The 17,559-nt window shown below is 49.2% G+C and overlaps 1 protein-coding gene across 1 annotated transcript in view; it reads right to left on the reverse strand.

Moving 5' to 3' along the window:
- Positions 1–1,000: 1,000 nt before the first annotated feature.
- SEC16B (SEC16 homolog B, endoplasmic reticulum export factor) overlaps positions 1,001–17,559 on the reverse strand; it is a 34,974-nt gene continuing 18,415 nt past the window's right edge. Inside the window, exons 12-25 of the mRNA XM_004425005.3 lie at positions 17,145–17,262; positions 15,819–15,930; positions 14,040–14,145; positions 12,216–12,356; positions 10,936–11,046; positions 10,096–10,159; positions 8,559–8,858; positions 7,627–7,694; positions 4,842–4,994; positions 4,569–4,667; positions 4,056–4,164; positions 3,848–3,927; positions 2,767–2,865; positions 1,001–2,122 (exon numbers count right to left, since the gene is read on the reverse strand). Of these exons, the coding sequence (XP_004425062.1) occupies positions 2,054–2,122; positions 2,767–2,865; positions 3,848–3,927; positions 4,056–4,164; positions 4,569–4,667; positions 4,842–4,994; positions 7,627–7,694; positions 8,559–8,858; positions 10,096–10,159; positions 10,936–11,046; positions 12,216–12,356; positions 14,040–14,145; positions 15,819–15,930; positions 17,145–17,262 (1,629 nt within the window). The 3' untranslated portion in view covers positions 1,001–2,053. The remainder of the gene's footprint in view (positions 2,123–2,766; positions 2,866–3,847; positions 3,928–4,055; positions 4,165–4,568; positions 4,668–4,841; positions 4,995–7,626; positions 7,695–8,558; positions 8,859–10,095; positions 10,160–10,935; positions 11,047–12,215; positions 12,357–14,039; positions 14,146–15,818; positions 15,931–17,144; positions 17,263–17,559) is intronic.

Raw genomic sequence — 17,559 nt, forward strand, 5'->3', positions numbered from 1 at the left:
TGGGGCTTTGGGGGCAAAAAATAAAATAAAAAAAATAAAAAATAAAATTATTATTCCCATTATATACCTATATCAAGAATGAAAAATCCAGTTTAATCTGGTAGGCAACAAGACAGTCAAAAGTTTACTTGTTATATTGTATACTAATAATAAACATTTAGAGTACTTAGCAAGTACCAGGAACGTTTTTAAGACTTGACTCTCTTAATTCTTGCAATGTCCCTACGTGGTAGGTACTATTGTAATTACCATCCTCGTTTTATAGATAAGAGAACTGAAGCACAGGACAGTTACATAACCTTGCCCAAGGCTACTAGGTGAACTGTGAATGAGCCAGGATTCAAGTCTAAACAGCTTGGTTCCTATGAAACTCACATGCTACTGCCACAGTTCCACCATGGGGTGTCAGCATAACAAACCCAAGGGGCAGCAGTCTGTTAAGGAAGCATTTACTGAGGGCCTTCAAAGTGCAAAATACTGATGCATACATTTCCTAATTTAATCTGAGAGATGAATAAACATTTTAGAGAATATGAACTATTTAGTTAATGGAGTGACTAATTTGCATCAGCAGAGATTTTGTCCATATTTTTTTAAATTTAAAAAATAACATTAGAATAGACTTTGGGTGCCAGCCCAATGCATAGTCATTAACTTCATGTGCTCCACTTTGGTGGCCCGGGGTTCAAGGGTTCAGATCCCGGGCGCGGACCTACACACCGCTCATCAAGCCATGCTGTGGCAGCATCCCACATACAAAATAGAGGAAGACCGGCACAGATGTTAGCTCAGGGCCAATCTTCCTCAACAGAAAAAAAAAAAAAGACTTGGAAGTTAAGAGATCAGTCCCTAGATTCTTTGTTAACAAAGGGCTCTTTCCAGCCATTTGCACCTTATCACACAATGAAGCCGTTACTAGAAAGACTTCAGGGAAGAGATCACTCACTGTGTTCTCTCCCTCTGCAAAAATCAGCCAGAGACAAGCATTTGCTATAAAATTATCTGGTTTAATCGCCATCAACATCAGAACCATAGTACATTAGAGTACAAAACCCATATGTACAATTACACATACAAAAAAATGTTCTTTGTGAGGAGCAATTTTCAGCAAATCTGACAAACAGCAAGAGTCATTCCTATTTTGGGTTTGAAAGGAGAAATGGAAATTTCCACATTGTCTTCCTCCTCACTCTGGCTCCAGTGACCCTCCGAACATCAATTTGCAAAGGCCTGAGGTAGGAAGGGAGGTATTAACAATATCAGGCACTCATTCCTCCTCTCTTATGGAAGGGGTGAATTTTTAGGAAACATTTTCCGTCATTTATTATACTGATGTTCCATCCATCTGCATCATTAGGTTCAGTAGTTACCATGACGATATGCTGCCTACAGCAATCTAACTTGATAGCCAGTTGCCAGAATGTGAAAAAATAGGACCAGCTAAGAAAGTGAGAGAAATATAATTAATCTGAACCACATAAAAAATGTGCACAAAACCAGGACCAAGAGGGAAACTGCTGAAATGTCACTGAAGAGGGAATTATGACAGGAAGCAAAAATCAAGTTTCAGTATAAAAATTTTGCTAACTAGAGCCATGAATCGGTCTAGAACTAAGACTGAGGAAGCAGTCAGTTAGTTTAGAATATTCCTCTGAGCGCCTCCCTCCTCAATAATTTCCTTCTGCAGAGCCCAGTGGTGTCATCACTGATCCCAGCAGTGGTATTGTTAGGGCCTGACTTTCCTGAGGATCTAAAGTCACCATTCCAAGTGCCGCGGCCATGGCATTCCGCTCACTTCCAGGCTGCCATTACACCCAGCTTTCCCACCTGATGAAGTAATTCCCATAGTTCTGAAACTAATCTTAAGAGACTGGACTGAGCTGTGTCCTGGGAGACCCTGTCCCCTTGCCTTCTCCATGCCCAATGGAGGCAATAGGCCAGCACAACCCTCTTGGGGGCCCCAATATGGCAGAGGGGCTGGGAGATTAAGAAAGGAAAGCAACATTAAAGTTGTGCTTCAGGGAGACCAGCCTGGGACAGGTAGTCGTTCTTATCATGGCTGGGTTGGGTAGCGGCGCTGAGCTAGACGATTTGGCCGGTTCAGGCTAGTAGCTGTGGGAAGCTGGAAAAGAACAAACATGGCACCAGATTATTGCCCCAAGCATGACTCCATCCAGGGCTGACTGGCTGGATTGAGCTAGGGCATCCTAAGAGTCTACAACACCAGCTGTCTTTGGCTTCCCACGGTGGTGTTCTAATTATTCACTTTCACCCAACACCTTCGCTTTTTAAATATGGAGAAAGAGATTTGATTTCATAAAGGAGGGAGGCCAAATGATGCATTAGAGAGATTAGTCTGCCCCAGCTCTTGAGGAGTGGGGAGTTCAGCTTCTCTCAAACTTTGCAATGATCCCCTCACCCCCAGGACAGAGTGAGGGTGCAACCACATCAGTGATACCAACACCAATTGTGTCTCTCGAGTCTCAAGACTTATGAAAGGTCAAAAGCAATATTAATCATAGCAACCTTCATTGAGCATCTTGTGTGTGCCAGGCCCTTCACATACATGCTCCCATTTATCCTCACAACCACCCTGTGAGGCAACAACCACTAACCCCATTTTACAGATGCAGAAACTGAGACTTAGAGAAGTTAACTCACTGCTCAAGAACTCACACGCCGTAAGTGGTAAACTAGGATTATAAACCTAGGTCTCATTAATCCGAAACCTGTGCTCCTAACCCCTCTCCCTCGGAGCTCCCTTACCTGGGGGACCTGAGATGGGTTGTAGAGAGGAACAGGCCCTTTCAAGGTGGGTGAGGGAAGCAGAACACCAGGGTTAAAGTTGAGCTCAGAGGAAACACCCTGTGATGAAAAACAATAGCAAGTCCTGTCAGTCACGATTCCAGAATGTCAAGGGCTTCCCTGAGCACCAACTTTGGTCAAGAGATGCAGATGGGAAGGGTTTCTTGATAGAACTCAGGGAATCTTGAACAAACAAACATGGCACAAGTGGGCACAGCCAACCCCTGGGGCTGGGGTGGCATTGCAGAGGCTCCGGTGCTACCGCCCCTGGAGCACACGAGAAGAAAAAGCCACAATAAATTACATTGAAAGCGTCATAAACAGTAATAACATATTCTTGAAAGGCCTAAAATACTACAAGAGTGCTCTAACCAGGCCACAAGAAATAAAAATGTTTTCCCAGCAATCGGCATGAAATCCATACCAGTGTGGACAATTCCTCAAGGGTTTATTACGGCCCTTGCCAAGGAGACGGATGAACTCTGGCTCCTCCCGGGACAGGGAGAGAGGCCGTTCTCCAGACTTCACCTAAGGAAGCAGTTATAGGCTAAATCGTGTTCCCCAAACTTCATATGTTAAAATCCTAACCCCATTACCTCAGAATGTATTTGGAGGCAGAGCCTTTAAAGAGGCGATTAAGGTAAAATGAGGTTATTAGGGTGAGCCTTGATCCAATATAACTGATGTCCCTATAAGAAGAGGAAATTTGGACACAGACACACACAGAGGGAAGACCATGTGAAGACTCATGGGGAAGACAGCCTTCTGCAAGCCAAGGAGAGGCCTCAGGAGAAACCAACCCTGCTAACACCTTGATCTCAGACTTCCAGCCTCCAGCGCTGTGAGGAATAAACTTCTGTTGTTTAAGCTGCATGTCTGTGATGCCTTTTACGGCAGGCTTAGCAAACTAACACAAAAGTTTTCTCCGTGTTCCCCATGAGTCAGGCCCTCACAGGATGGCACCTCCAGCCAGGCTGCAAGTTCAGTGCTCACACACACAGGCATCTGGAGGGGCCCTAGGCTCAGCCCGTGGGCTGCTCACCTCAAGCCCAGACAAGCCTCCACTCCCAGTGCCCTCGGCTGTTCTGCCACTGGACGCTGATCCTCGGACCTCACCCCCACCTAGAAAGCAATGAGTCGGTTGTGTCCACTGCTCAGGACTGAGAAGTCCCTACTCCAGAAGGTACCCCCAACCCCCAGGGAGCACAGAGAGGACCACAGACAGCCTAGAGGATGTGAGGTTGTGGTACCTGTGCCCCTGGAAAAGGCGCTGGCGCCCAGCAGAGCCTGGGTCCCGGGGAGAGGTGTCGGTGAGAGGCCTGGGCTAGCCTGGGGAGGGGCAGATGCTCTGGGGGTCTCCTGCTTAGTGGAGAAAGAAAGGCAGCATTGGTGGTTAACAAAGTCATGTCAGTCTGCTTGTATTCCTACAGTGCCCACAACAGCCTCCACTCACAACCTGCTGCTGGGGTTCTCTCCCCAAAACTCCGTTTTCTTCATGGCACTCCTCTGCTCAATAATCCAAATTATTGCTGCCCCTCCAAAGTCAATATTTTTTGCCCTAGATTTTAAGGCCTTTCATCATCTGCCTTTCCCCTCACAATTCCAACTTATTTCCCACCATCTCCCATCAGAAAACCTCTGCTTCATCTGGACTGGGATAGGGGTAGAGTCCAATGCCAGCTCCGGGCCCTCCGAGTGCTGAGGAAACTTCCTCTGAAGAGCCCACAGGAGAGGAAGCTTCCCTGTCCCCCCACCGAGGTTACCTCAGAGTCAGGACTGTCAGATGAGTCTTCATCTCCAGAGGGGAACATGTTGTTGGTGGGCTTCAAGCGAAACCAGCTGAACCAGCCAAACCCTGAGCTCTGGAACGGGGAGGGGAAGTTGCATGTCCTGTAGATTTGCTTCTCCCACCAAATAGGAGATTAACCCACCCTGACGTGATGATGGGGCCAGGGACACAACCAAAGCCCAGATTCCCAAGTCTGCTCGCCACTTGGGGAAGGGAACGAAGGGAAGAGAAGAACAAGTCCCCCCACCTTTGTGCTCTCTTTCACATCCCCTGGCTTTTCTCTCTGTGCAGTATTTTGGGGAGATTTTTTATCTGCCTCGTAGGAGGGCTCCTCCTCATCCTCCTTGACTGAAATGGTGGAACTCTCAGAAATATTTCGTGCTCTGGGAATCAGTGGCACCTGAAATTAAAGAAAACAAGAACTAGCGTTTTTGTTCCACTTGACAGGTTACAAAGGCACATGTCCATGTACTCCCTGACCTGACCCACTCAATAAATCAGTGGGATAGTCTTAAGGGGTCATATTTTACTGATGAGGAAGTGGGGCTTAGCCATGAGAAATGATTTGCCACAGGTCTCAGGACAAGGCCAGAGCCCAGACCCAGTCCTCATATTATCTCTATTCTTACGGGGTTTTGGCCACTGTGCCACCTCCCCAGAAACATAAGGTTTCCAGAACTACACCAAGGCCTGGAGCAGGGGGTATGCAACGCTACTGCTGGAGGTGAAGAGAGCCAGGTAACACCTCGCAGGGACCCACGAACCCAAAAAGAGAAGGTAACAACCACCGAACCCAACTCATCCCAGAGCTCATTTCCTAACAGACTCACTCAAGATCAACTGTGAACAAATGCACCAGAGGGGAGTACAATGTGCCCATGTCCCTTTATATTAACTTTGTCATTGTGGTAAAATATACATAGCATAAATCTTACCAATTTAACCATTTTGAAGTGTACAATTCAGTGGCATTAGTATATTCACAATGTAGAACCGTTACCACTCTCCATTTCCAGAACTTTTCATCAGCCTCAACAGAAACTCTGTTCCCATTAAACACTAACTCCCCGTTTTCCCCTCCCCCAGCCCCTAGTCACCTCTACTCTTTCTGTCTCTATAAATTTGCCTATCCTAGGTACTTCATATAAGTGGACTCATACCACATTTGTCCTTTTGTGTTATGTTTACATTTTCCACTCTCAAGCATAATTGGTACAACCTTTGGAAAACACTTTGGCAAATATAGAAAAGGCTTTCATTTTTATTCTAATGAGTATAGAATTTACTATGTACAAGCACTGCTCTAAGTGCTTTATGTACAGTGATTCGTTTACCCTTACAACTGTCCTGTGAGGTAAGTACTATTATTATCATCTCATTTTACATAGGAGAAAACTAAGGCACAGAAAGGTTAAGCAACCTGTTCAAGGTCACACAGCTAGTAAATGGCAGAGCGAGGAGTCAAACCTAAGCAGTCTGGCTCTCCTTCCAGGAATTTCTCCTAATGGAATAATTCAAGAAATAGACAGGGCTTATATACTAGGATGTCCATCACTGTGTTTTATAAGAGAGGAAGGAAGGGAGGAAAAGGTAGATAGAGAGAAAGAAGAGGGAAGAAAGAAAAAGAAAAGAAAAGCAACACACTTGAAAGATTTAACAATGTGGGAATGATGAACTAACATCTGAGCTCCTTATGTGGAATGAGAACCAAAACGCGGGCTCCTTCCCAGGGCCCACAAGGCCCTCGGTGATCTTGCCTCTCCCCACCTCTGGCCTGGCTTCTTGGCGCTCCCCTCTGTGGCTCCCCATTTCTTAGTACTGTGAGTCCCTTGCTTTTCCTTGATTGCACCAAATCAGTCCTGTTTCAGGGCCTTGTGCTTGCCGTTCCCGCTGCCTGAACACTTGTTCCTACACACTCAGCTGGCTCATATCCACGCCCTATTCTGACCTCGCTCGAGGCCTCCTCCCCTGGCCACCTCATCTAAGGTAAAGCCCCAGGCGTCAGCTGTCACCGCCACTACAGGGAGCACCACGAGGGCGAGCTCTGTCTGGTTCCGTGTGTCCCCAGCCCCTGTAACAACGCCAGGCACACCGAGGAACCCAGCATGTGTGGATGATGAGTGAATGGTGGTGCTCTCACACAACGGATTTTATCATACCGACGTTAAAAATCATATTTATGAATGACATGGAAATCTCAGTATATACTATTAAATAACAAATAGGAAGTAAAGCTTCACATACACATGTTCTTAATGATATGTGCATATGTATATACATTTACACATACACATAGGAAAAATACTGGAAGGAAATAACCAAAATATTTGACTGTGGGATTCTGAATGATGTTTGAGTCTTTATAGGATGCTTTTTCTTTATTTTTCACCTTTTCTATAACAACAATGTACTACTTTTTCAATCAGAAAAAAAAATGTAAAACATAAGTTTTTTAAGGCCTGTAGCCCAGTTACTACTTGAGAAAATTACATGACACCACCCTCCAACCAGACAAAGCTGACGAACATCTTCAATTTGGGACCAGCACTGCCCAATGTTGGGGCAAGGGGCTCATTCATTGTACAGCTGGGTAGAATGATTAATTAGACACAGTCACCTCGGAGACCTTACAGCCTAACTGAGGAGAAGAGAACAGCCACCGTAGATCTTTGAAATAAAGCAAGGTGAAAATTAAAAGAAACAAATATCAAGAGGGTGCAGGGCATGGCGAGTGTTTGGTGCAACAGTAAGAAGGTGTCAGAGGGAGCAGACCCGTGAGGCCCAAACTAACCCAGCCCTGCCGTCCCCACAGACACAGGTTGGTGGGGTTGAACATACACAAGAACACAGCCGCCTGCCTGCCTCTCGGGATTTGGTGTAGAAAGAAACAAGGAGGGACACAGCACAATGAGGAAGAAACAGCTGGTGCGAGGCACAGGAAGGAGTTTGCACGTGGCTAAGAAAACACGGCGGCTGGAAAAGTCCTGATGCTTACGGTGGGCATCGGCATCTTTTATACTTTGTCCTCTCACCTGTGGTTTGGAAATGACCTTTTGACCATCAGGCTGCTGGAAGGTCTCTTGAGACACTGTGTTCTCTTCTGTGGCACAAAACACAAGCAAAAGTAGTGATTCCAAGTTGTGCTTTTTCCATCCATCCTGAAGAAGGAAATCGTCGGCTTTTCCAACTGCAAAGCAGCCAGAGCTCCGAGCCCATAACCCCAAGCAGAGCACAGTGAACATGAGTCCACTTGCACGGCCCTGTCAATTCCAGCCGCCCCAGGACACGCTGGTCACCCAACCGCTACCCTGAACACCAAGGTCGTTCCTTAGGAATCCTGGACATCAGAGCCACCTCCAGCTACGTCACAGGGACCCTCCCCCACCATCCCCTCCATGTGAGTCTCCCGTCCTGGACAGACCTTCTCTTAGAGGGTCTAAGATCTGATCCCCCTCCTTAGTTCCCAGCACTTCCCTGGCGTTGCTCAGCACTGCTCACCCAGACTCAGCCCCTGCTGTCCAAGGCCTGATGGGCCTGAAAAAACTCGGGACCAGCACAGAAGCACAGGCCTCTGCTGGCAGTCCCTGACAGTGTGCTCTTGGACACAGGACGACTTCAGAAGGAGGACGTGGCCTACACTACAGCTGGAGGTGCAGGGGGCATTTTCTTGGCTTCTCTGCTCTGCAGCCTCTTTCCTAGAAACTATGTGATCCAGGGGGAGGGCAGGAGTGGCTGCCCTTGGCCTCGCTCTGCTTGTCCCAGGAGAGAGGCAGACGGGAATGGAGACAGCAATCTCCCTCCGAGGTATGCAGAGTACCAGCACTGTGGCTGGCACACAGTGGGCCCTCAGTCCTGTGCACACCCAGCTCCGACCCCACCTCCTCCCACTGGTCCCTGCACCTTCCTCATCTGCTTCCTCCAAAACCCCTCTCTCAAGGCTTCCAGCCTCTCTGGCAGGTCTTACCAGGGGGCAGGTGTATCTGCTGGGTTTCCTCCCAGGCCCTTCCTCCAGGAGCCCCTGTCACTGCCTCGTTGCCACCAGGCCCTGGCAGACAGGTCTCGGGAACCGAGTAAAGAGGCACCGGGACCCCTATCTGCCCGGAACCTCCTCCTGCTGGGTAAGAGCCCGGCTGGAGAGGAAAGGGCGCCTGTGGGCTGGGCCGGGCTAGGCCCATCTGCTCCGGTGTTGGCCACAGGGCTGAGCGGTCCCCAAAGGCTTCTGAGTCGCCTTGACGTCCTGAGAGATCCTGGTAGAAAGTGTTTTCTAAGGACAAAGAGGAAGAAGTGAGACTGAAATGTGGCCTTGGCGTGGACGCATCGCACGGGAGCGTTCCTGCCTGTGTCCTCTTTGGAAAGCAGTCACAGGACAGGCCGCTTGTGTGGCTGCCATTACTGTGAACACAGCGGTGATTAGTTCACAAAATTATTCCTCTCACTACCGTCTATGATCTCTGAGCCCACCAGGGGTTTGGGAGGGCAGAAATTACCATCTCATTTAACTCCACACTTCTTTATTTTTGGATAAATTTTCTCCTTTAAGGATATCCTAATGGACTTAGGTATTCGAAACTTACAAAGTTTCCATTTAAAACCCAAACCAGACTGCAGAAATGATGGCTTTGCTTTTAAAGGATCAGAGCGTGAGCCCTGGAAGGGACCTTGGTGGTATTCGTTCTGGCTCTGCCATTTTGCTGATGAGATGGACTAAGGTGTGGATGCGTTCCACGACTGGCCCAAGGTCATGGGGCTGGTGTGGGCAGCCGACCCACCTGCTGGATTGGGTGACAGGCGACACAGCTGCTTCCTAGCAGAAGCGTCCAGAGACACCCAGCCTGGCTCTCCTCCGGCCCTTCACCCGCACAGATTCCGTGACACAGAGCAAAGCCGGGAAACAGAAACCAAGTCCTGCCCTCCCCCTCACTCATCCCCGAAGGAAGGGCTAAAGGCTGGGAAAGGACTGGAAGAAAAGAGATGAGACCCTGTCCTGACCCCACCATGGGGTGTAATTTGGGAAAAGGGCGTGGAATTAATTGGGGTGATAATGTCTGCCCGACTCAACACTCAGAGGCATCCTGAGGGGAAAGCAGGGATGTGTTGAAAACACTTTGAAACATATTTCACATTTATGTGGCAATTGATAGCTCAAACATCTGAAGAGTTTCTATGCCCCCAACAGTAACATGAAATACTGATAATCCACCATCTCCAGCCTCAAGAAACGTGTTCAGCTGTGGAGACGGTACTAACACAGGCGAAACAATTAGGCAACAAGTATTACAACCTGAATGTGAAGCAGAAACTAATAACATGGGAAGTTACAAGTGTCAGGATGCCTGTGGGCACCAGGGCAGTGTGGAGAAGGTGCCTGCACCAGGGCTCACACTGACACGGGCAAGGAAGGCCTCCGGGAAGGGAAGGGCGTGTTTTTTAAGTTACGTGATCTCATATAATCAGATCCTGAGAGTCAGCCATTTACACGCTCAGTTCGTGAGTTTAGGTACCTGTTCCTCTGGCTCCCGAAATATCTGAGTGAGCAGAAGGAGGATCGCCCATGTGGCCTGCTACCTTTTGCTATTTAAAATAAAGTAAAATCTTTTTAAGCAACAAGAAGAAAAACAAGAACAGGAACAGTGGTTTAAAAATTAAGTCAAAAAGAAACTTCAGTGGAGTGATGATATAAAGGAACCTCAGTTGAATGCTGGGGGCTATGGGAGAGGGTCACGGGAGGTGGGGGTGCGGTCTCAGCCCCTCCTGTCTCCCAGACGAAGGGGCAAGTGGAGGGAACTAAACTGTGGGCCCCAGAGCGTGCAGCACATGGGGGAGTAAGGGCTTTGCACATGTGCCTTAAAAAAATCCACTGTCCTCTCTTCAGAGACAGTGCGAGAAAGAGAATGTAGGAGGCCCTGTTCCAATTACCATTACAATTACTACCAGCAGCTTTTGCAATTGTCAGAACAAAAAGGAAAGGCCCGGAAGTCTTTTAGGCAATTGCCCTACATTACATGAAAGTGACACGGGTCCACTGTGATCCATTGTTCCTAACAGAGAGATGGAAGCTTTGATGGTCATAAAAAAGTACGTTCTGGGACCGCAGAGAGGGTGGCGGGGTGAATCGGAAGAGGGCCCTGCTATCTCACAAGCGAACACGGGACAACGTTTCCACCCAGGAGAGCTGCAGCATCCGGGAACCTGAGTCCCACCCCCTCCCGGGCCAGACGAGCCTCATGGGTGATGGAGTTCCCCACAGCCACCATGGGGTCCATGCCTGCCTCCTCTGTGTCTAGGGGAGCGAAGAGGGAAACAAGGGGCCCACCCCACTGACGGGCTCCAACCCCACTCACCAGCTCCTCCAGCCGCCTCCGAAGGTGCACTAGCCAGTGTGGCTCCAGGTCCCTCTCCCCACGGCGTCCCTCTAGAACCAGAGGATCTGACAGCTTCAGTTTCTCTGCTAGCTGTGCCAGGTTTCCAGAGGGGTCAGGGGCAGACAGTAGGAGATGAGGGAGGAGAGAGAAGTGACAGAAATGCAAAGACCATGGGGAAAGAGGCAAGAAGGGAAAAGAAGAAAGAGAGCCTCAACTCACTTGTGAATTAGATTATAAAGAATAATTGAGAGGGAGCAAATTCAGCAGCTATCTTCCCAAAATTGCAGCATAAACAATTAACCCATCTTGGTGTTAGATGCTAAATAAAATACAAGGAGAAACTGTTACTCAGCTTTATGTTTCTGCAAAGCCGTCTGCCCTGTAGCAGCGCTTCTCAAACTTCAGTGCACCCAGGAACCGCCTGGGACCGTGTTGAAGTGCCAATGCTGATTCCAGACGTCTGGGTGGGGCCTGGGATTCTGCATTTCTAACAAGCACCCCAGTGATGCCCATGCTGCTGGTCGAGGAACTACTCTGTGTTATAAGACTCTGTTCCATCATTAAGTCCCAAAACTTTCCTGCTCCACTCTGGGTCGCTGAGCTCCCTAAGACCATCATCCTGTTGGCCGAGATTTCTGGGTAAGGGGGTTCAGCACCACAGATTTCATTGGTTACAGAATGCAACACTTGGGCCTCGTCTCAAGCAAAGCAAAAATTGACGGTAGGCTGCCTTTTCACTCTCCAGCTAATGGATTTTTCTTCAATTAATTGGAATAACTGTTTGCCTGATTGTTTTCTTCCCCAGGAATTAAAAGTTGATATGTTTTTGTTTTCCTTTTTAAATGTGTCCCACATGTGATAAAATATTCCATGCATTTAAAAGCATTTTAATAAGGATCATTTCCTGTTTTAATCACTAAAATATATTTTCTGAGCCCAGCTCTTATAATTAGAATGGTTCACCGGAACACGTGGTTTTACAGTACCAGGAAAGCAGATGCAAGAATGAATTTCTTGCGTAGCACACGCCTGGTTTCCAGCCGCCAATCCCACCGCCCCCCGCCCATAGCATCCTTCTTTGTGCAATGTCAGGCCTCTGCTTATCACATCTGGGCATGCATACGTGGTCAAAGACAGCCATGGGCTCCAATTTTACAGCATGTTCAAAGAAGATGAAATGTGCAGTCTAAGCTGCTTTGCTTGGCCTTCTCTGAACACTGAAGATAAAACACCTGCAGGGAACCCTTTGAGAAGCTCACCTTGATGAGTTCCACTAATAGCACAGGGTGACTGCTCTCTCCCTGGCTAAGGAGGGCCGTGCCAATGGCTTCGCAGTAATGCAAGGCCTGGGACGCAAGGCCATAATCTGCCAGACGGGAAGCATAAAGGAGCTTATACACCTGTGAAGAGGAACAGGGCCAGTGACTCGTCCAACCAGGCAGGGATAGAAAGAGTGAAATGTAGATAAGACTTCTTGGAAGTCAGCTGACTGCCAGCTTCCTCTAACTTTGGCATCCAAATATCAACGAGGGCTTTGTACCATTGGGGCATTCTACCTGTGTGTAGGCTTAATTCCAAATCCAGCCTGCAGTTCCTGCCTCAAAGAGAAAGGGATGGAGGTCCCATCAGCTCAGCCTCCCTAGGCCCTGGTCGCCAGGGAAATGCACCAGAGCACCTACTCCTTATCAGGCAGCCCACATCTCTGGAAAGCCTGGTGGATGTGGGGCAGGACCAGGCCCCAGGCGGACAGAGAAAAGAAGAAAATGTGACTCTGGTGTAAGGGGCGTAACGGTCAAGGGAGAGTACAGACCAATACAGGTGAGCGTCCACAGAAGCATGAGTGACGGGGCGAGATGGAGCATGAGGGCCTGGGAATCAGATCCAAGTTCAAATCCCAGCTCCGTGCCAGGTGTAGAACCTTGGGCCGGTTACCCCGCCTCTCTGTGCCTCAGTTTCCTCACTATAATATGGTGATAACACTATCTGCCCCTTGGGTGTTGTAAAGATTAAATGAGATAATCCACGTAAAGTGCTTGGAACAAGTGGTGTGCAAGAGATGCGAGCCGACAGCACGTTAACGCCTCTGAACCTCATCTTCCTCTTTTGTGACAGGTGGGGGGAATCGACCCGGCCTCACAGGAGTGGAAATGATACACTAAAAGCACGATAGCACAATGCAGGCACGTAGAACACATTCACTACCACTAGCTAATCTCATTACCATCAGCCAAAGGTAACTGAGAGGGGGGACGACTGAAGAAGGGAAAGAGACCGAAGGCCTGTATCCGAAGGAGCTGGTCAGGCAAGGCTTTGCTGCAGAAGGCGAGTCTTTGGTAAAGCTCTTCAAGAAGATACTAATTGGGTCATTTCCCCTCATATACACAGTTATGGTCATTCATTCCTCTTCAAGGTTTTCTGTGTTGAGTTTCATGTGGTGGTGTGTGTGTGTTTGTGTGTGCACATTGCCGCTGCTGTGTGCACTCTCAATACGGGCACTGAAGGAGTCTTTACGAACTAAGGGGACAACGGGCATCAAGTAGAGAAGTGGAGAAGAGAGGTTAGAACCTGCCATGTGGACGCCACCTGCACAGCTGAAGCCCTGAGGGGAAGAGAGAAGGACGAGGGCCCAGGGCAGCTCAGGGAGGAATTTCCAGAGTTAGAAGACAGAGACATCCAAAAGAGGTGGAGAAGCAGGGCGGAAGGAGAGGGAGAAGGGTGAGCAGCCCACCGGGTTGGGCCTTTACGCTCCCCCTCGCGAGGCCCAAGGAGCAGTAGAGCTGTTTGGAGAGAGCAGAGCGGGAGGAGCTGCAGGTGTGAACGCGGGGCCCTAGGCCTGCACGTGATTCCCACTTGTGCGGAGGGAGGCAGGAGCCTCCAGCAGAGAGGCCGCTGCAGTGTTCTGCTTTCATGTCTTAAAATGCAGATCTTTGGGGGACCTGGAAAGAAATCCTAACTCTTCCAACTCTCAAGCTAACGAGGGAAAGTTCGGCCCAGCTCCCAAGTGCCAAACAGCAGAGCTGGACATCCAGCGCCCGCAGCCGTCTGACACAGCCAAGGCGGGGGCCTCGGGTGGGTTCAGTTACCTGGAAAGAAGGGATGAAGCATTTGGGGCGGCCCAGCATCTGACAGTACTCGAAGATTTCCGTCCTCTGGATAGCCTCAGTTGTTGCAAATTTCAAAAACTCTTGACTAAAACCAGGGAATAACAATAAAAGAGATTGAGGCAGGGGGCGGGGGAGGAATTTAAATCCTCACGGCTAGCCAGACACCAGCTGCACCTGTTCACGGTGGAGTTTCTGTCCTGGGCCGAAGCCTAGGGCAGCTCCAAAGACAGAAGAGACTCCGGACCTCCAGAGGGAAGGTCCTGCCTCCTCTCGCTCCACCTTCTGGAGGCTGGAGAAGGACCAGAACAGAGGCTGCACCAGAGGCGCTGGGGGCAGAGACCATAAAGGTCCTTCACCTTCTTTGCTGGAAGGTCATTTAAAGCAAGCTGCTCTCCATCCCAACTCGGCAGGAACCAGGTCCTCCTCTTAAACACTCTGAGAGCCAACCTTAGCGCCCTGAAAGCCTAGGACGTGCACCTGTGAAAGACCCCTCCTACCCTGAGAGAAAGAGCAGGAAAGGGGGAGCGATGTGAAAAAAGAAGGCATGGCAGAGAACCGGGGACTGCCAGGCCAAAATCAAATGACGTCCCTGTGTTGGATGCTCATTCAGCCAATGAGAAAGCAGACTGAGTGAATGTGGTCTGAGGGGTCATCAGAGTCCCCACATGCCCCAATCTCCCCTCGACAACACAGTGGTTGACATCACGGTCACCAGGGCTATCCCTGGGTTAAGACTGTATCTCCAGTAATACCCTCGTGCAACATGAACACAGGAGGGGGAGATACAAACCCACGCACACTTACTGTCACGTTTGGCACTGATGGGCTCCTTGACAACCTGACTATGCACTATCAGAGGCCAGGGCCTTGAGAGAACAGGCCATGAGACGGACGTTTCTACAATGGTGGGCAGTTTGGTGCAACAGTTAAAAGTAAGAGTTTTGCAGCCCGACAGTCTGGATCCCAAGTCCAACTTGACCCCATACCAGCTGTACTACCTTAGACAAGTTATTTAACCTCTCTGTGCCTCAGTTTCCCTCCTGCATAAAGTGAAGATTAAAAATACACCTTCTTCATAGGGCAAATTTGAAATGGTTCAAGGAAATAGTGCAAATAAAATGACCGGCACAAGGTAAGACCTTCGGAAATCTTAACTATTACAGGGAGAGGGAAAGAGATCCAGAACGTGGAGGACCACTAGGGAGCAAACTGGTCTTTTTGTCCGTTACCCATTGTCATTAAGGTCCTTCTGTGTGAAAAGCCTGATGTTATGGCAGAATAGGTGACAGGTGAGACGTTGAGGGACTTGTGCACCAAGTCAGTGTACGGGTGTAGCAGCTAAACAGAAACTTCTTCCACTTTCCAGTTTTGCCCAGAGTAGGCTCTCAGAACTGGCCCAGGGCTGCCCAACACAGAGCCGCAAGCCACCGCGCGCACACTAACATTTTGTAAGAGACAGTCTCTGGTCGTGGAACTAGGGTGCCACCAAGTGGCCACAGGAGCACAATACAACCCAATGGCACCAGCTGGCCTCTTCCTGGAGCAGGACCTGGGGCCTGAGGCCCCCTGGTGGTCTGATGCGGCACCCACTGGGCATCTCCTTGCCCAGACCTGTGCCCAGACCCCCAGAGGAGGGGACAAGCGATTGCTGAAATTCACACAAGAAAACCGAAAATGGAGCCATGAAACCCAGCAAGGGCTAAAACAATCCTCTGGAAAACGTCCTTCCCATTGCCTTTCCCCCAGAGGATCGCATACCTGTGACTACTGCCCAGCAAGACCAGATGGTCTGTCTTCCCGGTGTAGCAGCCGAAGGGCACGTGAGCCATGAGGTAGCAGAAGTGAGCTGCCTCCACCAGCCCCTTCCCAGCTGCAGGAGGAGAACAAGCCCCAGTCACGGAACACGCCCACGCAGAACCCATCCTCTGGGTGGGATGGGAGAGAGGGAAGTGTGGGCTCCGAGGTCAGGGGGAGAAGCCTCAGGGAGTAAAGGAATGAACTCATAGCATGAGTCACACACCCCAAACCCCACTCCCTCTCCCACCTGAATCTGCAGCCTCAGACTACATTTCACTTCTCTTCAGCCAGAATAAGGCACTGTGTCACGTTCCCCGTAATGGGCCTTTGACTGGGAATTTGCTAAGCATTTCAGTCCTCCTGAGGGTGAGAAGGGAATAGAGGTGCCTACACCTGAGCAAAGAAGCAGGACACGGGGAGCCGGGCTTCTTCAACTAGGCTTCTGGGGGCGCTAATGCCTCCCCTGCTAAAAGCAAACAAGAGAAGACTTTTCCCCCTGCTCATGAAAATCACATTAATTATCAAATTGTTCCCAATTTTAAAATGTTCTCCCATACATTTTCTATTACCTCAAAATTGGATTAATTCCAGTAGATCAAGTACCTAGCAGAGCCTGGCATCTGAGAAGTTCTCAACAAAAGTTAGTCCCCTTTCCACCCAGGTGCTGATGATCTGCCCTCTGACTTGGCACAACCTCACGCAGCTGTTTTAGGTTTAAACAGAGCAATATTTCCAAAGTTCCACAAAGAGTACCATGATTTCTCGATGCCCCTTGACCAAATTTGAGAACCACTGATCTGGAACATTGAATAGCCCCTAACTGCTTTTATAAGCCACATTCACAGAGAGACAATACAAATAAAGACCACACAATGACCCAGGTAGTTCGGGCAAAAATAGCATTTCCTGTCTGACTGAGCTGGGTCACCGTGAGACTAACAGTAACCGGAAGGCGAGGTGCCCGTGTGTTAACCCCGTCTTCAGAGGAATCTGATGGGGGCAGAAGACCAGCTGCTGAGAGCAGCCTCCCCAGCAGCACAGCACCAGGGTCTCATGGCCTCGTCTGCCCTGGCTTGCAGCAGAAATTCCGGGAAACAGAGAGGCAAAAAGGACACTTCTTTCCCTGGAGTTTCTGTTCCCAAAACACTGAGGCTCCTGGGTCAAAGAAAAGCCTGAGGCATAGACTCAGGTCCCACCCAGAACCTCAGAACCCAAAGACAGGATGTTGAAAGCTGGCCTGGAGATACCCTAAAGGAGAGGAGGGAGACGGTGCTGGCTTCTGCTTACCCAGGGTGTCCCCCATGGTGACAATCGCACGCTGATGCAGCTCCGGGTCCCCACCTTGATTCGACAGAATCACAGCCAAGTGAGGCCTCCAGTCTCCCCACTGCTTGTCCCCACAACACTGAAAAGCCGCAGAAAAAATTGAAGATTTACTGAAAAATGTCACAATGGCCAGCATGTAGATCAAGAAGGTTGTGTCTATTTCCCGGTTTAAGGGAGTTCGGGGAAGGCCCATGATACGACCTGCAATGCTGCCATTCAGAGATTTCGAGTTCTCTTTTTAAGAAAGCAAAACTTCTGGAAGGATGGATAGGCAGAAAAATACATATACATACCTACATATATATGGATATCGGGAGACAAGTAAAATGACACTATTGCTCACTTACTAATTTTCAAATTTCTTCCTGGTGCCCCT

This window comes from Ceratotherium simum, chromosome 2 (assembly GCF_057802395.1).
Source record: "Ceratotherium simum simum isolate JZ-2026a chromosome 2, ASM5780239v1, whole genome shotgun sequence".
Lineage (NCBI taxonomy): Eukaryota > Metazoa > Chordata > Mammalia > Perissodactyla > Rhinocerotidae > Ceratotherium > Ceratotherium simum.